The sequence below is a fragment of the Nomascus leucogenys genome, chromosome X (assembly GCF_006542625.1).
Source record: "Nomascus leucogenys isolate Asia chromosome X, Asia_NLE_v1, whole genome shotgun sequence".
Lineage (NCBI taxonomy): Eukaryota > Metazoa > Chordata > Mammalia > Primates > Hylobatidae > Nomascus > Nomascus leucogenys.
Genome location: NC_044406.1, coordinates 41539637 through 41552224, shown reverse-complemented (window position 1 = coordinate 41552224; position 12588 = coordinate 41539637). Strand labels below are relative to the sequence as shown.

The window sequence follows — 12588 nt, the reverse complement described above, 5'->3', positions numbered from 1 at the left end:
ATTCTGACCTGAAAAAGCAGTGTTATTGTCAACTTTTTCAGGGCAAAAGAAAGAAAATCATTTGGCACCTTTCCCACAATACGATTTAGGCTACATGGGATGGTTAAAACCCTGTTTCTAACTACTTTTGGCTTAGATTGTTTGACAGTGACTGAAGATACTGAGACTTAGGTTACCAGGATGACTTTGCCCTTCCCTGTTTCCTGACCAGGTAATAAGTCACAATTTTTTTTTTAAGCCAGGGAATCAAGACTATACCTAACCTTTAAGGTTGTTTCAGGGACATTAGCCTTGTCCTCTCAAAACATGCCTCTTGGGCTACCACGTTGTAACACAAGGAAAACACCTATCCCTCCCTCTCCAGCTCCTCCTTCATATATGCACACTCTCATACTTACAATACATCCTTGCCCAGCTATCACTCCCCTCCCCCTAAAAAGAGGGGGAACATGAAAGCTTAAAGAACAGTTCTTGCTTTCTTGGGCTCCTGGGCTCCCTTCCAAACAGGGATCACTGTAGGTCAAGCATTTATATGTCACTTATTCAAAAGGTGCAGTTTCTATAATGAGGTCCAGATTTTTGCTTCTTAGCCTTGTTGACTTCCTTAGTCTATATTCAATCTTTCTGTGTTTAACCTGCAGATAAAAACTATCTTGAGTGGTTTCATTATTAGGGGCTATTTGGGTAAGTGGACTCTGGTTATCAAAACCATCACCTTGGTGCTGGCAGTGTCGTCTGGCTTGAGCCTGGGCAAAGAGGGCCCTCTAGTGCACGTGGCTTGCTGCTGTGGGAACATCCTGTGCCACTGCTTCAACAAATACAGGAAGAATGAAGCCAAGCGCAGAGAGGTAATAATGAACGGCCTTAATAGTCTCTTTTTGGTTGTGAGCATAAATGATACAATCTTAGGGGGTGAGAATTTGAGGGTTCTACCAATGTTAATGCAAACACCCTTTGACCTAGCAATTCCACTTGTAGGAATTTATCCTACAGACATCCTAGCATGTGTGTGCACAAAGGTGTGTAAGGATAGTGCAGCATCTGTCAACATGGTAAAAAACTGAAGCAACAAAAATGTCCATCAATAGGGAACTGATCTAATAAATACTATTCTGTTCATACTGTAGAATACTTTGCAACCATTAAATGAGACAACCTTATATATATTGACTTGGAATTCTGGCTATGAAACACCATTTGATTTTAAAAGCCAGTTTCTGAATAATGTATGTAATATAATTCATATTTTTTAAAAGTGTACATGCACTTATTGATAGAAAATATCTGGAAAGTGTTTTTACCCCAAACTGGTTTTACCTTTTTTTTTTGAGCCAGGGTCTCACTCTGTCACCCAGACGGCAGTGCAGTGGCATGATCACGGCTCACTGCAGCCTCGACCTCCCTAGCTCAGATGATCCTCCCACCTCAGCCTCCTGAGTAGCTGAAACTACAGGCACGCACCACCAAACCCAGCTAATTTTTGTATTTTTTGTAGAGACGGGGTTTCACTATGTTGCCCAGGCTGGTCTCGAACTCCTGCGCTCAAGCAATCCTCCTGCCTCAGTCTCCCAAAGTGCTGGGATTACAGGCATGAGACACCATGCCTGGCCTACGCCAAACTGTTAAAAATGTTTTATCTATAGTGAGTGGGAGAGTGAGGGGTAGTGAAGGAGAAGTAAGGATTTTAACTTTTTATTGTATGTAATCTATTCAAGTATATATTGCTTCTCTTACAAAATAAGTTACAGAAAGAAAAGATTTTAAAATAAGTTGTTTATTGCTATGGAGTAGTACATATAAGTGCAGTGTATGTTTCAGATGTCGGTTTTTTCACCTTCTATTTCTATCTAACACTATACTTGAATTAGTTTCTCTCTGTATTGGACCTCTCTCTACCTTTCGTTTCAGCCCAGCTGAATTAGTCCCGCCACGGCAGCTCTGTAGTGGCTGTCATGTTTATGCAGTTGTTAATGTATGCTGTTTTGAGGAGGAAGGACTTTTTTTAAAAAAAGTTCCAAGTCATTGGTTTACTTTTTTCTTGCTATAATTAAGGGCCTAAGAAAATAATGGCTCTTGCTTTATTTTCTTTGAATTAACAAAGAAGTCACATATGGAATGGGTCAAGACCAAGATCATTTCATTTAAAAGGATTTTTCACAAAACAGGAACCTAACGATTTCTTATGAAAACCAAAAAAGAAAAAAAAAATTAACCACAAGACCCAGAAGGAAACTCAAAGATATTGAGATTTCAAATATAGAATAAATTTTGTTGGTTCAAGGGAGAAAGGTCCTGGCACCATTAGAAAGGAGAGGAAAGCTAGCAGGAGAGAAGATGGGGAAATATGAGTAGATTGTTTAACTACCTGTCACGCGGTAGAGGGACTTAAAGGCAGTGTTAAATTGGTGAGGTTGTTAAATGGGAATGACATTCAACAGAAGGGAAGAGTTGAGAAAACATTTTTTTTCTAGAAGGGCTTTATTAGAACAGTTATGAAATTTGAATGAGATTTATAGATCAAATAACAGTTATTAGTGTAAATTTCCTATTTTGATCATTGAGCTGTGATTATGGAAGAGACTGTCTTTGCTTTTAGGACATAAAAACATTTATATCCTACATGCACTGAAGCATTTCAGGGTACATGAACCTTATATGTGCAACTGACTTTTCTGAGTGAAATTCCAATTCTTCAGAAAAAAATAGAATCATAAAACAAATGCAGTAATGGTAACAATTACAGAATCTACATAAAGATATATAGGAATTCTTTGTGCTATTCTTTCACCTTTTCTGTGTTTGAAATTTAAAAAATATATATTATAATGGTTAAGAGTGAAGTGGTGATTATTGCTGGTTTTGCATGGATGAAGGTGAATTTGAAACTACAGATTGCTGGGGACTTTCATTCTAAAAATTGGCATTTTTGTTCAAATAGTTTCTAATAAAATAAGAGGGGAATTCGATTTGGCTGTTTCTCTGTACAGATGCCATATATTTCTCCAGCTAGACTCGTATGAATACAGTCATGTCTCAGTGACAGGGATACGTTACGAGAAATTGCATTGTTAGGAGATTTCGTCACTGTGCAAGCATTATATATTGAACTTACACAAACTTAGATGGTCTAGCGTACTACACACCTAGGCTTTATTATATAGCCTATGGCTCCTAGGCTACAAACATGTACAGCATGTGACTATACTGAATACTGTGAGCAATTATAACACAATGGTAAATATTTGTGCATCTAAACATAGAAAAAGTACAGTAAAAATATAATATAATTTTATGGGGCCACCATGTTGTATGTGGTCCATCATTGACTGAAACATTGTTATGTGGTGCATGACAGTATTTGAATCTTTTTTTTTTTTTTTTTTTTTTTTTTGAGACAGGGTGTCAGTCTTTTGGCCAAGCTAGAATGCAGTAGTGTGATCTCAGTTCACTGCAACCTCCATCACCTGGGCTTGAGCAATTCTCCTCAGCCTCTCGAGTAGCTAAGACTACAGGCACATGCCATTATACTCAGCTGATTTTGTGAATTTTTTTGTGGAGACTGGGTTTTGCCATGTTGCCCAGGCTAGTGTTGAATTCCTGGGCTCAAGTGATCCTCCTGCCTCAGCCTCCCAAAGTGCTGGGATTACAGGCATGAGCCACCACAACCGGCTAGTATTTGAATCTTAAATTTACTTTCTAGCACTTATTTAGACTTTCCAGTTATTTTTTCCTGTTGCTTTCATCATTTGCGGCAACCTTTTTTGTCTTATGGCCTTGTCAAAGTAGGCAGATGGTTGAGAGTAAAACAGACTTGAGAAAGAAGGGTGTAGACCGACTCCACTCTACAGTATAAAATTAAAACAAACTAGCCACCCCGATTCTTTCTGTCTCTTAATTCGTCCTAAACATAGTCACTGAAATCCCCTTTCTCAAGTTGCATGTTGGCTGTCCTCATCTTTCTTAAATGAAAGCCATTGTAGCTAGGAATTTCAAAGCCCTTACAGCTAGTGCCAGAGACTCCACTCTTTCCTCCCCATCATTTTCCTGAGCCATCCTACTCTCCCAGATAATCCTATATGCTTATTTTGCCAAGGACCTTTTTATTCTTCAAAACTCATAATTTTGTTCAACTTTCTCTAAAATATTTCTTTACTTCTTCAAATCATCTCTCTCCATAGCAACCAGAATCCAATGAAAGGACTTGGTCCATCTGTTAATTTTGGTTTGTTTGCCATTGTTAGTGTTTGTCATGTACATTTTACATGTACATACACACCTACACAGAGGTGGAGGTCTCTAAGTGTCACTATTCTCTTTCTCTCTTTATCACTTTTTCCCTTTGGCTCCTTCTTCCTCTCCCACTCTCTCCTAGTCCCTTTCCTTGTGATATCTTAAGTCTTCTCTTAAAAATCTAGTCACCTCCCTATTTCTGTGTCCATAGGTTATTGGGCATGGAGTAGGACACACGGTACAGGAGACTCTAAATACCTATTGCATGAATACTTGCAGCTGCTGAATAACTGTGAACCAATTGTGACTTCAGTTTTATGTCATTAGAGCCTTCTTGAACATCACATTTAAAAAGCATTCCTTTACAAAGTGCTATATAAATAAATACATCACTGTAGGTACATCATTTAGATGGTGAACAAATAGGCCTAGAAATTCAAATGCAGTTACTGAATTGGGAGTATGGGAGATGGGGGGGGTCATAATTTAGAATAAAGCACATGGCTAAATGAATTACAAAGGAAAGGTCCTCTTACCTGGTCAAGCATGTGAGCTATGCATGTGTATTCAAAATTCAGCATACAGTGTTTGAATTTTGTTTTTGATGATATGGAGCATATAAAGGTATTTTTAAATGTTCAGTAACTACTAACATTTCTTCTAAAAATGTGATTGAGTGATTGAGGAAAGCAGCATTATTCTGTCACTAATTCTGAGTTTCGGATTGTAGGTCTTGTCGGCTGCAGCAGCAGCTGGTGTATCTGTAGCCTTTGGAGCACCTATAGGTGGAGTATTATTCAGCCTTGAAGAGGTAACAACTTTTCATTGTACAGCATGTGCATGCTTTTGTGTCAGGAATTTTGTACATTGCAGAGCAGTAATTTTGTACATAATGTATGATATCTGTGTATATCCCAGTCCCTGAGTGCTCTCCCCAGCTTGGTGCTTTACCATGTGACTAGAAATCCGGTGGGCAGTTTTCATCCATTAGTTGACTCTCATGCCTGCAGCACAACATTTCACCTGAAATAGTTTCTGTGTATTGACTGAGTTTGCTTTCTCACCTTCTTTCTTCTAGGTCAGCTACTATTTTCCCCTCAAAACATTGTGGCGTTCATTCTTTGCTGCCTTGGTGGCAGCATTCACTCTACGCTCCATCAATCCATTTGGGAACAGCCGCCTGGTACTATTTTATGTGGAGTTCCACACCCCATGGCATCTCTTTGAGCTCGTGCCATTCATTTTGCTGGGCATATTTGGTGGTCTGTGGGGAGCGCTGTTTATCCGCACAAACATTGCCTGGTGTCGGAAGCGAAAGACCACCCAGTTGGGCAAGTATCCTGTCATAGAGGTACTCGTCGTGACAGCCATCACTGCCATCCTGGCTTTCCCCAATGAATACACTCGGATGAGCACAAGTGAGCTCATTTCTGAGCTGTTTAATGACTGTGGCCTTCTGGACTCCTCCAAGCTCTGTGATTACGAGAACCGTTTCAACACAAGCAAGGGGGGTGAACTGCCTGACAGACCGGCTGGCGTGGGAGTCTACAGTGCAATGTGGCAGCTGGCTTTAACACTCATACTGAAAATTGTCATTACTGTATTCACCTTTGGCATGAAGGTGAGGAATTCTTTTGGGACTCAGTGGCTGCATGCGTAGCTGTGGGTTTTGGAGGGCAGAGCCCAGGTATCATACAATCCTGATACCTCATATGGTGCTTTCAAATCCCCCTCACATTATTCCCCCACCCCCAAAGCCTCTTTTACCCCACACGTTCTCATAATTTGCTAGACAATTGTACCTGTATCTCAAATTGTCAAAGCCTTGAGTTGTCCAAATGCCAGCCTCAGTGATGAAATTTTAGGAAGAATGTTTGCTCCTTTTCTGTGGAAAACATATTTTGCCCCTCAAAAACGATGGTGAGGTATTTATTCCAGTACATTTCATATTAAAATGATATCTGACCAGCACAGTGTTACTCCTTATAGGGTGGCTTTAGAGTTTACCAATAAAGCACAATATTGATTGAACCAAAGAAGTTGCTGGGATTCGACCATTTTGACTGCGAAAATGGCAATTTCCTGTGGTTCAACCCAATATATAGCTAAATATAGTTTTTACAGTGGTATCAATGTTCAATTGTCAAGAAGTGGGATCCACTTCACAGGTGATCCTTAGTTAATATTTAAGCTATCAAAAGTGGACATCAGGCTGGCACGTTTTACTTTCGGTACCTGTTACCATTTCCATGTTTCAGAAGAAGCCAGAAAAGAAAATTTGTTAAGGTATTTTCCTCCTCCTTTCTAGGTTTTCGTTTGTTTCTTTCTTTTCTTTAGCACCCTAACTACCAAGTTATTTTCCTCTATTCTCTAGATAAATGGAGATTCAAGCCAGAAGAGATAGCAACTCAGTTTAGGCATTACTGTAATCTCTAAGATGACGCCATCCATCCCCTCAATACAGGGAAGGGATGGAGACCCTGAGAAGTTTTGCAGTGCTTCTTGAGTTAATTTTCACCTCATGCCTGCATTCTTTCACTTAAAGGGAATTTGTAAACCATCAGAACACCAGATTCAAATGCATTCCAAAATCAAACATAGGCTATTTTAAAAGAATCTGCTGTTTTGGTTATCCTTATCATCATTTCCCTCTCTCAGTACAGAATATTAAGAATTTACTATATTATCCTAGGAGTCAAGAAAAAGAGTGGGGAGATAGATGAGCTTTCCATTTTTGGTTAATCATGTAACCATAGTCATGATCTCATTAAAAATTTTTAATTGTTTAATCTTTCTTGTTACTGTTACAAAATAGACTGAAACCTCATGTGCTATATCCTTTTTGTGTGAGCAATGGGCTAAGATTCAATAATGAGCATGGTTATGAGCATTCCATTTAAATCCCAGCACCAGTCTTTACTAAATCTTGGCCTTGGGTGGGTTACTTAACCTCTCTGAACCTTAGGTTCTTTGGCATTTGGGAATAATAATGCCTGCCTCCTGGGGTTATAAAGAACCCATGAATCTTGCATGTAGAGCGTCCAGCATAGAACATGGTAGGTACTCAATAAAGGGTAGTCATTGTTGATAAGAATTCAAAATTGGTGGAAATGTCTGCATATATGAGAAACTCCATCTATTTTCCTTTTTCTTTGGGAAAGGCCTAATTTCTGCCTCCAGTTCTGTGTTGGTCTGGAGAGTTCAGGCTCTTGCCTGATGGACCCCGAATCAGGGTAAGCTTCTTTGCAGTCGTCCTTGCCTGCACGTCCCAGAGAACCTCTAGTCCTTGTAGTGTTACACAAATCTTTACAGCCACTTGCTAGCATAGTGCATAGCTAAATTGTCATTGGCCTGTTTGCTTTGCAGAGGGTCAGTCCTCCAGCCCTTACCATGTGCCAAGTAATCACATCATTTCTCACTAACCATCTATTGCTTTCTCTTTGCAGATCCCTTCTGGCCTCTTTATCCCTAGCATGGCTGTTGGTGCTATAGCAGGTCGACTTCTAGGAGTAGGAATGGAACAACTGGCTTATTACCACCAGGAATGGACTGTCTTCAATAGCTGGTGTAGTCAGGGAGCTGATTGCATCACTCCCGGCCTTTATGCAATGGTTGGGGCTGCAGCCTGCTTAGGTGAGCAGTGTTTGCATTAATTTCAAGTTGCTACACAGGTGACATACAACAGAAGAGTTTATTAAACACAATTGACTGTAGGAGAATTTAAATGCCCATCCCTTTCCAGTTAGGTTTGCCATTTTCCAAGCACATTAAGAAAGCATCTGGTATACAGATGAGGAAACTAAAAAAAATAAAAATGAAAATCATAATAAAAAAGAAAAGGAATTCTACTCTCTCATACTGGGGAAATAATCAGAAATTTGGACAAAGATATCTGCACAAGAATATATATCATAGTATAAGAGCAAAAAATTAGAATCAACCTAAATTTGCACTTGAGGGACTGGTTAAATGAATTATGGTACATCCATATGATGTTATACAATGCAGCCTTTAAATGTGATGTTAATATGTTTAACATCTTAAAATATAATGTTAATATGTTTAACATCTTAAAATATGATGTTATATAAATTTGTAATAATATGCAAAATGTTCCCAACATACAGTAGAGGGGGAAACATGGCAGAAAATTAAACATATAATGTGAGCTCACTCATTAAAAAACATATGTTTTTGCATAGAAAAAAACTTGAAAAAGTCATTCAAAATTTTTACTCTGCTTATTTATCGGCAGTGAGCTAATAGATAATGACTTTCTTTTATATTTTCTGGATTTTCCACAATGGGCATGTATTTTCTAATTACGGAAAAGAAGCAACAGAAAAATGAAAGAACAAAGAAACAAGAAGGCATCTTGGACTGGACATGGTAGCTCACACCTGTAATCCTAGCTACTTAGGAGGCAGAAGTGGGAGGATCACTTGAGGTTAGGAGTTTAAGACCAGCCTGGGCAACATAGTGAAACCCCAGCTCGACAAAAAATAAAAAGTTAGTTAGGTGTGGTGGCACGTGCCTGTAGTCTCAGCTACTCAGGAGGTTGAGGTGGGAGGATCACTTAAGCCTGGGAGATGGAGGTTGCAGTTAGTAGTGATAATGCCAGTGCACTCTAGCCTGGGTGACAGAGCACAAAACCCGTCTCAAAAAAAAGAAAGAGAAAAAAGAAAAGAAAAACAGAAGCCTTCTTGTAGATGTTATTTTGAGAACTCTGCATCGTGTCCATTGTAACCTTGCTTTCTTGCAATCTCTGGGGTCTGCACAGTTGTAGGTGAGACCTCATTGTTTCTGGTAGGTCAGCTTTTCCTGGAAAGGCCCATAATTGTAAGAATCCTGTATTTTGCCTACCTGAGTAGACTGTGTCTATTTCTTTGCAGGTGGGGTGACTCGGATGACTGTTTCTCTTGTTGTCATAATGTTTGAACTGACTGGTGGCTTAGAATACATCGTGCCTCTGATGGCTGCAGCCATGACAAGCAAGTGGGTGGCAGATGCTCTTGGGCGGGAGGGCATCTATGATGCCCACATCCGTCTCAATGGATACCCCTTTCTTGAAGCCAAAGAAGAGTTTGCTCATAAGACCCTGGCAATGGATGTGATGAAACCCCGGAGAAATGATCCTTTGTTGACTGTCCTTACTCAGGACAGTATGACTGTGGAAGATGTAGAGACCATAATCAGTGAAACCACTTACAGTGGCTTCCCAGTGGTGGTATCCCGGGAGTCCCAAAGACTTGTGGGCTTTGTCCTCCGAAGAGATCTCATTATTTCAATTGGTAAGGATTTCAGAAAGGGGATAGTGGAAACCGCTGTGGAACTCAATAAATATGCATGAAATGGGGCAAGACAGGGAAGGGGGGACTGGACTGGTTAGGAGCTAGAAGGATAGAACTAGCACGTCCGTCTTCAATTTGTTTTTTCCTTTTGTTTGAATAGAAAATGCTCGAAAGAAACAGGATGGGGTTGTTAGCACTTCCATCATTTATTTCACGGAGCATTCTCCTCCATTGCCACCATACACTCCACCCACTCTAAAGCTTCGGAACATCCTCGATCTCAGCCCCTTCACTGTGACTGACCTTACACCCATGGAGATCGTAGTGGATATTTTCCGAAAGCTGGGACTGCGGCAGTGCCTGGTTACACACAACGGGTAAGAAGTCTTGAGTGAAGTCAAATTGGATTGTAGGAGAAAAGAGAATGCAGAGAGAGAAGAAGTAGAAAGAAGTAGAACCCAGTTTAAATGAACATTAGTAGCACTTTTAGGACTTTTTGAAGCTCTGAGATGAAAGTGGATAGGCTTTTTAAATCATAATTAATGTAAAGGGAGTTTAGGAAAGAACATGTGTTTGAGAGATGTGAACTGCTGGTTGCATATTATAAATAACTCAGTTCCTCCCTGACAAAGGAAACAGCTGTGTTTTGTGCATAAGCAGCACTGAAATTACAGTAGCATCAGGTAATAGTGTATTTGCTGGGTGTTTGTTCCCTACAATCTCCTTATTATTACTTGAGGATGAGAAAACCAAGTTGCAGTGAGGTGAGATTTATACAAAGTTCCCCAGCTAATAAATAGTAGAGAAAGGCTTTAAACACAAGTCTTCGACTCCCAGGCCCATGGCTCTTTCCTTCCTGGGATAGTTCTTATCCAGTAAAGGGAACCCTTCTATTTTTATTGGAAAAGAAAGGAGGTTGAGGAGAGGGGTGGATTTTTTTCCCAAACATGCTACGTTAATCCAGCAGTTATATAAGAATTTCACCTCTGAAATTTCTAAATGGTGTAACAGATGCCTTACAGGATTTAAATCAGTAAGGAGAGTTCCCTAACTGGTTCATTCAACATCTACTGAATCCCTGCTCCATGTAAGAAGGTACTCCACTAGATTCCAGGGAGACACAAAAATGAATAAGACCCTTCTGTGCCCTCAAAGAGCATGCAGTGTTTTAAGGAAGGCAAGAACCTAGCAGTGGTTATAGTACAATAGCAAAGAGGACAAGTGCCACTGAGGAGGCTTGCAAAGAATGTGTATGCTGTTGCTGTGAGGAGGGCTCGTAGAAACACTTGCATACATTTAGGAACCCACACATCATCCTATTGGCCTGGGGCACATGTCCTACTCCTGTGATCTCATACTGAAAGGGCAGCTAGTGATCAAAGACAAAGTTGAAAAGGACTGAGGAGGACAAGTATCACCTTTGGGAATGCTATTTTAACTACAGATTTATTTTTGTTTTGTTGTACTGTGTTTGTCTTTTAGGCGATTGCTTGGAATCATTACCAAAAAGGATGTGTTAAAGCATATAGCACAGATGGCGAACCAAGATCCTGATTCCATTCTCTTCAACTAGAATCATAGAGTTCTGGATGTAAAGCGGGAAGGACATTACAGACCATGGATATGTTTTATTAACTGGGTACCCAAAACACATTTTCCATATTTGGATGGTGAAGTCACATTAGTGTGTTGTCTCTTTCCTACAAGTTAACCAGTTGCACTACATAATCTCTGGAAATTAATTTTCTCTTTAGGAGAAATTACAGTTAGGCTTCCGTGATGTTACATTAGGAAGATTTCATGAAAGAATAAATAAGATTGCTATGGTTTAATTATATTTGTTTTTTAAAAGATTTTTTTAACTTAAAAAGTAGTTAGCCAATATGCAATCACTGAAAACTATGCAAGAAAAATTCCAACCGTCCTGACCTATAACCTGTAGGAAACTGACAAAAAAGTCACTCTTTTGGTATCGAACTGTTGTTACTGGAAGACGAAGTGTAAACTAAGGGGCTTTGCTTTTCAAACCAGAGAAAGGAAAGCCAGAAGGAAAAGAGTAATGGTATTTGCTAGACTGTGAAGATTCAGTTCAAATGTTATCCTTGTTCCTGTTACAATACTTAGCATTATTAGTTTGTTATGTGTGTATGTTTATGTTAATTTTAATTTCTGATTATAAGACAATGCTGCTTTGGTTAATCTCTTCTAAATGAATTTAGAGAGATTGACTTTTATAGCTTGCTTGTTCCTGGTACTCTTTTGAAGTGCACAAAGATAAGTTATAGAGCTTTCTCCTTGTCTGCAAAAAGGGTAATTTTCCAGGTGGCATTTGTTAGCTGGTAGACAAAGACTTTGCCATGAATTTGTTAGTAGCAAGGAATGATTTCTTCCAGCTTCCTTGAAATGAATAATTAGTAAACTTCTAAGCAAAGTCAATGACTAGGAGTTTCACATGTTTGTGAGGTCCTAACTAATTCTCTTACCCAGATGCCACCTCCATGAATGATGGTGCTTTAGGCTTCTGGAATATGTAAAAGCAGCAAAGGGAACCAAGTCTAGACTGCATACTGGTAAACCAGGGAAGACTCAGAACTACATATGCATCCTCATGCATTCCTTTGTAAAGACCACCAGTACTAGAATAACTGGACACTCATTGCACCTCCCAGCGATAAGTATGTGTAACAGGCCAGTGTGTTGTCCCCATGAGCATGAATTAGGCTTGGGATACTTCCAAATATATTCAAGGTGTTGGAACAGGATAGGCAGCTGTGACTCCCTCAAGAGTCCTTAGAATTCTAAATAAAATGCAGAGCCATCCTAAGACCCAGGGGTATGGACAAGGCCTGGTGACACCAAAGGTGCTTGTATCCAATTGAAAAGGTGCCTGTCTCAATTTCATACCACCTTTATTGCAGTTAAAAAAAAAATCACACTCTGGGGACACTTGGTGGAATTACAGAGCCACCATCATCATTCCAACCACTATTTCGTTTTCTGTAGTTTTACCTATGTGCAATTACTCCCCCTCCATTCTGTTCCACTTCTTACTCCTTAGTACCAAATC

The 12588-nt window shown here is 39.6% G+C and overlaps 1 protein-coding gene across 5 annotated transcripts in view; it reads left to right on the top strand.

Annotated features, from left to right (window-relative positions):
• Positions 1–11739, top strand: part of CLCN5 (chloride voltage-gated channel 5) — a 160808-nt gene extending 149069 nt beyond the window's left edge. For 4 of the 5 annotated variants that reach the window (XM_030807192.1, XM_003276857.3, XM_003276859.3 and 1 more), the window contains 7 exons: positions 642–848; positions 4961–5041; positions 5309–5851; positions 7677–7863; positions 9123–9521; positions 9682–9898; positions 11004–11739. In XM_030807192.1, the coding sequence (XP_030663052.1) occupies positions 642–848; positions 4961–5041; positions 5309–5851; positions 7677–7863; positions 9123–9521; positions 9682–9898; positions 11004–11094 (1725 nt within the window). In that variant the 3' untranslated portion in view covers positions 11095–11739. The remainder of the gene's footprint in view (positions 1–641; positions 849–4960; positions 5042–5308; positions 5852–7676; positions 7864–9122; positions 9522–9681; positions 9899–11003) is intronic. The other variant, XM_030807193.1, reaches the window with a different exon arrangement.
• Positions 11740–12588: the final 849 nt, after the last annotated feature.